Here is a 10208-nt window from a genome sequence, read left to right as displayed (position 1 = left end):
CACATGCTTTGGATGAGGTCCAGGGCAAGAATTCTGCCCTACTTTCCTTTGCTACCTTTCACTTTCCCATATTCCTTCAAGCTTTCGCTCTTTATCAAAATGATTCTTTAGGTTTTGGAGATCCAAGCCATCCATATAGAGAATGGACAGCCATTCACAAAAGCTCATTTAAAAGCAAGCAATTGAGATGATACAAGAAGACTACCTCAGCAAGACCAGACATAAGGATATGGGTGGGATAGCCTAATTTCCTTTCTGTTAAGTAAAAGTCACTACTCAGCATTCTGCTTTGCTTTGAAAAACATGTCAACAAATGAAATGTTGTTTGTGGGACCAAAAAGCACCTTTTAAAAGACCAGTTAATACAAATGGGAAAACATGAATCAACTTCGGGGCATATAAGCCCTTCTATGAGCCAGTACTGCTCTTGTAGACTGGGTGATTTTAGGCAGAGGAACTTCAGAGTTCCCTGTTTAGCCTTAAATGACAACGGTGAGTAATACTCTCCAAGTACTGCTCAAGCTGCCAGTAATAATATCGAGGGGTTTTAGGTTTTGCATAAGGCTTACAGTAAAGTCTCCAACCACCACCTCCTTTCACTAAGCAAAAGGAAATCGACACGAGGGAAATGCCAGCTTTGCATAATCATCTGGTTGTTATTTTTTTTGGCAACGGGGGGAAAGGGACACTGTGAAAGTGACCCTTTCCAAAAGCTGCTGTTACTCAGGTTTCCCCATCCACCTTCACAGCCTTACCCAGATCAGCACCTCATCGAATCACTCACCAAGCAGATTGATTGTGCAGCACTATTTAGTTGTGGATGAATGGTAGGCTAAGTTTCCATGTCGATCTGATGCACTTCCACATGAGTATGATTCCACCCACTCCAACGTAACTCATGCTTGAGGGAAAATTGGCTTCAGCAAGCTTCTCTTCTGTTTCATCATCAAGCAAAGTCAACATAAAAGCACAAGTTTGCACATTTTATGTTTACAATAAAGTATTCCAATGTCTTTTTTTAAAGAAAGCTAAGCTGCTTTTCATGTCCTTAGGTCAGGCAAGACAACTGCCTGTTGGCCAAACACAGAACAGGAAGGAACAAGCATTACAGAGGCTTGCAGGCTTTGTATTCAGTGGGGAAGGTGTGGTTTTACTGTGGGATGCTTCAAGGCTAAAGACTCACCATTTAGCCCAGCAGAACAAAGGTTGCACTTCAGCTTTATACACACAACTTTCACACCTACCACACCTACACATCCTTCCGATTGATGGCAAAGGGGCAGTTTTCACAAGCAGAAGTAGAGCTGGGCATTGGATATACTCATGAAGCAGCACGGTTCTTTCCAGTTTGATGCCAACCTGTGACAGATGAGCCAGCTCAACAACCCCCAGCTCCACAGCATCTATTAAAAGATCCATCACACTGCTCCAGGTAATGCCTGTGCCAACATACTGACCAACCGGTATCTTTTGAAGACTGAAACCAATTGATTTCTAAACACAGAACCACATTTCAGATGGTGCCCTATGTACACACCCAGTCTCTAAAACCTTTGACATAGGAGTTTGGATCATTTATTTTGATTCTGGAAGACTGAAAAGGAATTTGAGGTGGTTTTGAATGCTCATTCCCCTAGGCAATTTTGTGGAGAGGGGATTCTGTGAGGTTAGCTTAAAATTCCTCAATGAATTGTTTTTATACCTAGAAATTCTCTGCATATATGCACATACACAAACATATATATTATTGCAGAGTATGTAGCTGGAATGTAAATTCTTATATTTTCTGTACTGCCTACAGTGTGCCTCTGTGATTTGTAAGAACCAACTGAAGAGCTGTAAGGCCAGTTTTACTGGTCTCTATAGTTACATAAAAGATATTCTGAACAAGTCTATAAAACTGAACTCGTTTGCATGTTTTCACCCCCTCCAACTAAATAAAAATTTATTTCAATGGCAGAGAGCAAGGGGATTATGTGCAATGTAACAACCCAGAGATAAAACACACCAGCAGGTAGGTTCTTGCTATCAAGCCAAGTGAAGATGATCCTTGCTGTGACCCAACATGCCAAGGCCTGTAATACAAAGCTGCTATGGACACTGGAGGCCACAAGTGCATACAGACCATTTCATGACATAATGCTGGAGGTATTACACAGAAATTGCAGCACTGGAACAAAAATAGCTTCATTCAGTAAACTGAAAGTGCTGTTGATACAGAGTTCAAGGAAGAGGGCAATGAGGTTTATGGGACTGGAAACTTAAAAAAGGAGTTTTAACACTATCATTTTGTTCTCCATTTCTTAAATCACTTCCTCACAGAAGTGGGACGCCAGATCAACCAACTTCTGGATCTGCAGCACTGCATTTTAATGAGCTAATTTGTAAGTTGATTTTAATGAGTTCATTTAAATTCCTGTGCAGAAGCTTAACCTCTGCAGGTACAGCTCCCTCACTCCTCCTGGTTTATAATGGAAGGCTTTTAACAGTGCAATTGGTTTCTTGCTCTTTGGGGATTTACTTACAAAGTGATATATCAAACTCCAGTTAAATCTTTAGAGGAATGCAGCTGCTTCAGCACCTCTATACAACGTGTTTCCTCCAGGATGTCCAAGATGGCTTCCACCCCTGTGTGAAGTGCTATGAGCAAGCAGCAAAATACTGGTAAATCCCTGAGCTCAAAATGTCCTGCAATAAGCTAGTGGGATCATGCTTCAGCTTTGAGATTTGTTAAAAGGGCACCATTTTCCTTCACCTGTTTATTGCACCTGAATAAGAAGCATCAGTTTTTGAGAGTTTCTGCACAGGCACTCAGGCCCACTCTAAAGCTGAGCGGGCAATGCACAGCAGGAAGGTGCCATCTGTGACAAGAGACAGCTCTTGTTGGCAGAGTGCGCAAAGGAGTTTATTATTCAAAGCCTAAAAATAACTTGTGTACAGCCAGCCAGAAGGATCACATAATACAAGCCACAGTATTAGAGGAATCTTTCAAAGACCTGAAGTAGAACTACAGCCATTCCCCTAGAAAGATAATCTGCTTTAGATTTAGAAACCTCAGCAGTGGGAGATCTACCACAGCTGCTGTTCAGCTGGTTAGTTATTCTTGTTATCTGTTTCCCGTACGTGATCTGCAATTAGCTAGCTTCAGCTGCTGCTGCTGCGTGCCAACCTGCTGGCTTACGGAGCCATCCACAACCAGAAGGCTGCTTTCTCACAGCGGTCTCAAAACAAAGACACCGGGTGAGATTCAAGTCTGCTTTCTGGAAGACCAGGTTCCTTCCATTTGATGATGGGGAAGCATGGAGAAATTGCCACAGTACTGTTAGGGTATGAGGCTGACACTTCTAGATTGCTGCTTTGACTCTAAAAGCAACAGATGTGCTCCAGTTGGTTGGATGCCAAATGCATGCACAGAGCCAAAGGTGTGACCTCAAAGTCTGGTCAAAAACAGACTGCTGCCATACCTTCCACTTAAATAATCTTGATCCATAAAAGCAAAGAGGCTTCCCAAACTGGCCTTAAAGATTATGTTTGAAGCATAGAAAAGACAAAGACAAAAGTAACATACTCTGAATGTGAATTCTTATGCTGTGCCATTGGTCCTACTGACTCTCTGGATAGCAGTATTAAACCTTCCTGTGATGTGAAATGAGAGCAGACAGACATGCTCTTGCAGTCCTTGCTGACATTCCTGGTACACAGCAGTACGTCACCTGCCAGAGGGCAGAATTGGACACACAAAGATAAATTCTATTCTTAACCTACACTGTCATACTGAGCTCCTGAATGTGTTCACCACCCACAGAAACTCTCACTTCTGGCATGCTTTTGGCCTGCCATAAAGAGAACAACCTATTGCTAGAAGAGAAAGAAGAAGTCAGCAAACAAAAAATACAATTCATTATCTGATCACGAATATCCTACCTACAGGCAGACACGAGTTTTATGGTCCATACTCCCCCCCCACCGCTGCATCACCAGCCCAAACACCCACCCACCTCTCCTCTCAGCCATCTGCCAGGCTTCAAGGGGAGCTCTCAGCAAAGCACAACCAGGTGCTGTGCAGGAGGAGAAGTGGGCACAACACCTCCCAGGCAGGCTGCACCGCACACACAGCAGGCACCCTTGCAGCCAGGCAGCATCTATGCACGCTTCAGTCAACCAAAGCATAAAACTCTGCACAGTGCTTGGGTTTGGGCTCCAAAACTCATCTCCCATCTCAGCTCATCACAGCTCAGAAAGCGTGGCACAGTGCGAAGTTCTCTTCCTCCCTTGCCCTACAAGGAATAGTAGGAGCTTAGAGTCAGGAGCATGGAGGGCACATTTGTTGTGTGCTTAAGCTGTGTCGCTGAAGGTTTTTTGCTCTGTTTTGCATGTGTGTCTGTTCCAGGTGGTTTTCCTTCTGTTTAAAAAATAAATAAATAAAAATGGCATATTTAAAGTCTACTTTACAAAACCTCAGCAAATTAACACTGATCTTTTCCAGACAATTCCTCAAATGAATGTTCAGCAAATGCCTCCTCGCAGCATGCAAAGATTTAGACACGCTGGAACCGGCTCTGCAAAGGATGCTCTCTAACAAGAGGAATTTAAGCACTGATACCAGTTCAATTTGCCGCTCTTTGATTTTAATATAAAAAGAAACACTTTCCGCAAGGAAAGTCTCGGCTTTCATCACCCCGAGCCCTAGCACAGACTTTTGCAGGCTAAACCAATTCACAGATAAGCACTCTTCCTAAATATTCACCGTCTCTTGGCTTACACGGGTTCTGGAGAATGAAAGAACAGGCTATGCTGACATCTGGTGGCTTTCCCTGCAGTCAGAGATGGTTTATGGCAACAGGCTTTTCACTGGAGTTTTGCATCTCTCATGCAACCTCTCTCCTGTTTCCTTCTAAAATACAAAGCATTATAATAAAAACATTTTTGTTTTCACTGATCAGTGGACAGTGCTGCCCTGTGCAAGTCCTTTCATAAAGCAACAGAAGATCCTTTGTTATGCAGAATTGGCTACATCATAGAGAAGGTCTCTTCTTCATTTCAAAGGATATTCTTCCACTAATCTAAAAAAGTGCATTCACTTCCACAGAAAACACTGCTATTGCATAGCAATAAACCACTAACGTACTGTAACTATCAGAGATGGTAGCACAAAGGAAGGGGAAGTGGCAGGGAAAGCAGGCAGCAGGAAAAATATATCAGTGTCTTCTTAACGTGAAGAGTGGCAAAATTATCTGCTGGCCATATTTGGTTGATTCATTACTCATTTGCAAATCCTTGCCCTGTTGTACTACAAGAAGGAAATCCTGGAAGGAAGATCTGGTGCCAAGTGGTGCCAGTCAGCAAGGCTGAGCTCAGTCCAACAAACTGTTCAATAAGCAGAAGCGTGCACTTGCCTTAAGCATTTTTAATGCCTCCAGCCAGCTGCCAGTGCCTCTAAAGCCAAGATTGTATCAGTCTTACGAGACCAAAAATGAGTATCAGATGTTCTGTTTTCTCATTCTTGTTCTTTGAACATTCAGGATTTCTTAGCTCCCAAGGACAGAGCCCACAAATGTCCTGTCATCGCTGTGTCAAATGATGGACTGTGACCTGCAAGTTCATTTCTAAGTGAACGATCCATGGGGATGTGCTGAATACTCGGAATGAAAGAGAAACATCACAGCTGATCTCTGGATCAACTCTAAGAATGTTTTCATCAGATAAAGCAGTTCCCCAACTTTAATGGTGGCGATCTCTGAGGACTCTTCCATGTCTCTGGCAGCATTTCATTCCTTATTAACCCCACAGTGTCTAAGAATAACAGTAAAACTATATAATCCATCCCACTATATATTGTGGAGAAGTCACCTTTGATCAACAGCAATTGTGAACTGTTTATGGCATCTGCCAAGTTAACAAAGCACAGTATCAGCTATTTGGGTGGTTTCCTTTAATATACAGAGGATTTCATAACAACCAGAAAGAGAAAGGAGGCCTGGACTGAAAGAAGAGGGATGTATTAAACTCTCTCCATAAATTCATCAGAGCACACACATCAGTATTTAAATACCAAGAGTACACAGTGACGTGAGTCTGCTTACAAGATAGATGTACAATCTCCCTTTTAATAACAAACAACAACGCGGCAGACCTCTTTCACAAGAGAATAACACAGTTTGAAGCAAAGCTGTTGGTAAGTGTGATAGAAACGCTGTCACAGCTTGAACCAGTGATTGAGCACCTGGTGGGAAGGAAGGGCGAAACCAGGGGGGCTCAGGTGCATGCAATGTACTGAGTGACTGGAAGGGGTGGATCCTGGCTCCATCCCTTCCCAAACCTCATTTAAGGGTCAGCAGGGGGAAGGTAGGATTATTTTGTTTGGAGACCCCTGCCTATCTGAGGACCTTACAGGCCTTATGAAGGTAAGCAGCTTCTTTCTCTTATTTTTTGGTGCTTACTGCTGTCGTGTCTGAGTGCATCATCACTTGCTGTGGTCTGGGATCTTGTTGCTCTGCTGCCTTGTTGCACTTTCCATTGCTTTACAGTAAGTAATAGCAGCTACCTGAAAGGTCTCCAGTCTAAGCCACAGAGTTGTCAGGAAGTATGAAGAAAATGAAGTGGGAACAATGCATTGGCCCTACATCTAAAGCAAAAAGAACTTTTGTTTAGAAGCTTTGGTAATCATACATCTGCTTTCACTATCACATCAATAAAAACATAACAATCAAAGTTCTAGGAAACTGTAAGTTTACTTCTCTGGAGAGTCCCTAGTGGAAATGGTGTTGTCAGCTCTGACCCAGAGCTGAGGGTAGATGCATGGGCTTAAAGCAATTGCACAAGGTCTCATTTGATTTAACAGAGCAAAGGCAGAGAGCCAGAATCATTTCTATTTCAGTGAAGAGAGGCTTAAAGGCACAGTCCCAACTTGGCAAATGCCTAGAAAACAGTTTTGTAACTGTCTTTCAAAACTAGAAGTATGACTATTTCTTCTTGTTCTTAATTTAGTTATTGTTTTTAATTTGGTTAATTCCAGGAAGGTCTGGAATTACCAAGAACTACCAGATAGCAACAGAATATTTGGCGCTTGGAAAGCAGGCAAGAATCAATCCCAGTCTTATGGACATCTGTTGTGCAGACTGGGCCTTTCTTTGCACAAAAAAAAAAAAAAAAGTTGTTTTTTGGTTTTATTCTTAAAACCAAATTCTTGATCCTTGAGACTACTTGGAACAATGCCCAACTGCTATTTGCTGAACACTGCACACTGAAGAGCTGGCAGAACTCAGGTTGCTACCTTGGATTAGAAGGTGTCCTCACGAAGCAGTGTAGTAACAAGCAAGCTTGTCCTGAAACACAAAAGCCTCCAAACAGTCATTTTCTGTTTCAGCATGCTAAAGAGGGCTGGGAGAAAGTATAAAAGAAAGCTTTCACCAACAGAGAGCCTGAAACACTTGCCAGTCTGTACCATTCAAACAAAAGAGCCTAAACAAAGTGAGTGGAGTAAATCTGCTACTTGAAACACAGAATTTCTCTTGTCAAGCTCTCTACAACAGTCACAAAAAGATTCCATTTTCATTAGAAGTTACTACCGAGAGGGGTTTTTACTGTGCGGTGTATAAGCTCAATATGGAGCTGACATAATACTGCTGTGGGATCATACTGGGAATGTGTGCCACAGGTCAGAGCATTTGCACTGCCTCCATTGTGAAAGGCAAGCAAAGGGAAAAGAAATGTGAGAGGAAGGGGGGAGGATAGGGGGGGAACCACGCATGTCCCCCAGCCTTCCCTCTCTCAGTCTCAGCATATTGGCAGAAATTAATTTCTATAGGAAGGGAATTGCACTGTTTGCAAAGCAATCCTCAAGGATTTATTGATCTTTTAAAGAAAAAGTCATTAAGCAGGGCAAGGAAGATTTACAACAAGTATGGGAAAACAAAACAATCTCTTGGGATCTTCACCAGGCCAAAACAGGATTAGCTTTGTAGTTTCTGTAATCTTCCTCACAGAAGAATGCTAATTCGGTCTCGTTTGCTAGAACAAATAAGAAATTGAAGATTTAGCACATCAGACAATGAACCACCACCAACAAGCAGCTATTTGGAGCCTTAGAAGACAACTGGTGACTTGTTGGTCAAAGACAATTATAAATCACCAAACATTTCTTTCCTCCCACCACCTCGTATTTTTGCTAAAGAGATTCGAGTACTAAATGTGCAGCTTCACTGTGTCATAAGAACAAGAACCCAAATACATCTAAGTACATAAACAAGATTCCTCAAGATTAGTTTAATGCAGACTACAGAATTGTCTGTGTTGCATTCAGCAAATGAAGTGATTGCGTTTCAAATGCCAGAAAAATAATGAAGCGTAACTTTCTCTTTTTTGTGCATTTGTCTTTTAGGGAAGGAAAAGGAACTATTTTCTTCCATGAAATTAGCCCGTAGGTATAATAATCTAATACTTAGAGGATCAGTAGAATATTTTACAGATCACTTTACATTCTCCCTCATGACCCATCAAAATATGTGTCTGAAGAAGTTAATTTTTTGCCCTGCTGATGATTAATTCATGAGGCTTCAACAATATGCAAAGTGAAAGACACAAATTGGCTTCTCCAGCAATACCTTCAAATACCTCTAATTATTCACAGGGGATATGGCAGAGCTAAAGGACCCGCAAAGGTTCAGAGCAGTCACAATTCTTTCAACCCAGTAGGTCAAGGACTTCCTCTTCTAAAACAGTAAGTCAGCAACATTACTAATTCAGAACAGAGACAAATCTGATGGAAAGCCTTCACAATTATTAAATGTGGATTTCTTTAAGGTGCTGAGCCAATAAGTTCCACGCTTGTTTTTTAAATTAAACCTGAAGTTAATGAAGACTGCCTGCCTTGTAAAAAAAGGTGGAGGGAAAAGGAGCAGAAGGGGTTTTAGAAACTCAACTAGAAAACAGACAAGACTGTTAGTAGTGAATACTGAACGCTTTATTACATAAACCCTACTTGGGAAAAAAAGGCAAGCACCAACTTTGCTGACTATATCATAGCTGTAATAATTAATAACCAGGGCCACAGAGGCTTTTCCAAGGATACTTATCTAATGTCCTCATAACTTATAACTCTCCTAACCTAACCCTGTAAAGTGCCAAGGGTGATCAATTGCAGCTTAGAAATAACAATCTGCAGGTGTCCAAATTTCTCAGGTTTTCTAACAGGGATTGTTTTATTCTAGAAAATCTTACCCAGACTAGATAATGGAAAAAACATAATACGCTTGGTATGTGCTATCATGCTTCACGTTGTTCATTTCCCATTCTTCCACTTCTTGTGGAAGGATTGCTTCAAGATTTTAATATGAAGACCCAATGCCTAACTTAGCTAATTTTCTGGTCTAGGTATACTGGAACATATCAAAATTGTATAGTAGTCTAAATTGTTTCCTTAATAAGCCACCAAGCTCTCTATACATAGGCACAGAGCAGTCAGTTCTCCTCTAATTTTCTTTCACTACAATATTTACCTTGATGTTCTGATGCTTGTTTTGAGATCACACTGAACTGTTTCACTGCTGTAGCTGCAGCTCTGGATAATGCCAGCTCCAATGTAACACTTGGTGCTGTCATCACTCCCTTGCCTGAGCTATATTGCCTCTTACATCTTAGAATAAGATAGATAAGAATCATGTTAGAATGAAGCTTCTGCTAACTACAAATCTACAAGGCTGGGGTGCCAACAGTCCTCCTTCCTGAGGAATTATTTTTCTCCCACCTGAAAAGGTCTGGGTTAGTTTAAAGATAGCCAAAGAAGATGACAATGTTTGGGAAAGGCATACTGAGGCAGGTGTGGTACATCCCAGAGAAAAGCATTGAAGAGATCCCTCCCCCCCCATATCACTAAAAGTCAAAGAGTAAATGGCCAAATGGCAGAAGCTCCACAATTTGGAACCTTTCAGACTATATGAGGCAAAAGAGCCAAGAAACCCATGAGGAAAAAAATGTAGGTATTATTTCTGGGAAGCAATCAGAGGGCTTCAGGAGCAGGAGGGAGCTTTCTTTGACTCCTCTGTACTTAGAGTGCAGGGAGTTATGCACCACAGCTAGGCAAAGCACAATCAAATGTGTGTGTGTCCATGTCAAGGTGGAATGCGACTACATTCCCTGAAGTGCCCTGCTGCCACAAAGTCATTCAGCCACATTTATGAGAAGCCCAAAGGACATCCAGGGACCATCAA

General features: G+C 41.8%; 1 protein-coding gene across 3 annotated transcripts in view; it reads right to left on the bottom strand.

Annotated features, from left to right (window-relative positions):
* Positions 1–10208, bottom strand: part of C7H2orf76 (chromosome 7 C2orf76 homolog) — a 39343-nt gene that overhangs the window by 23211 nt on the left and 5924 nt on the right. For 2 of the 3 annotated variants that reach the window (XM_015868808.3, XM_085553325.1), the window contains one exon: positions 7824–8010. The exons of the other annotated variant lie outside the window; for it this stretch is intronic. In XM_015868808.3, the coding sequence (XP_015724294.2) occupies positions 7934–8010 (77 nt within the window). In that variant the 3' untranslated portion in view covers positions 7824–7933. Of the gene's footprint in view, positions 1–7823; positions 8011–10208 lie in introns of those variants that run through there. 3 annotated transcript variants of the gene reach the window in all.

Source organism: Coturnix japonica, chromosome 7, assembly GCF_054131305.1.
Source record: "Coturnix japonica strain WE chromosome 7, WE-NBRP24, whole genome shotgun sequence".
NCBI classification, from domain to species: Eukaryota; Metazoa; Chordata; class Aves; order Galliformes; family Phasianidae; genus Coturnix; species Coturnix japonica.
The sequence above is the reverse complement of the archived record's forward strand: the minus strand, read 5'-3'. Positions and strand labels throughout refer to the sequence as shown.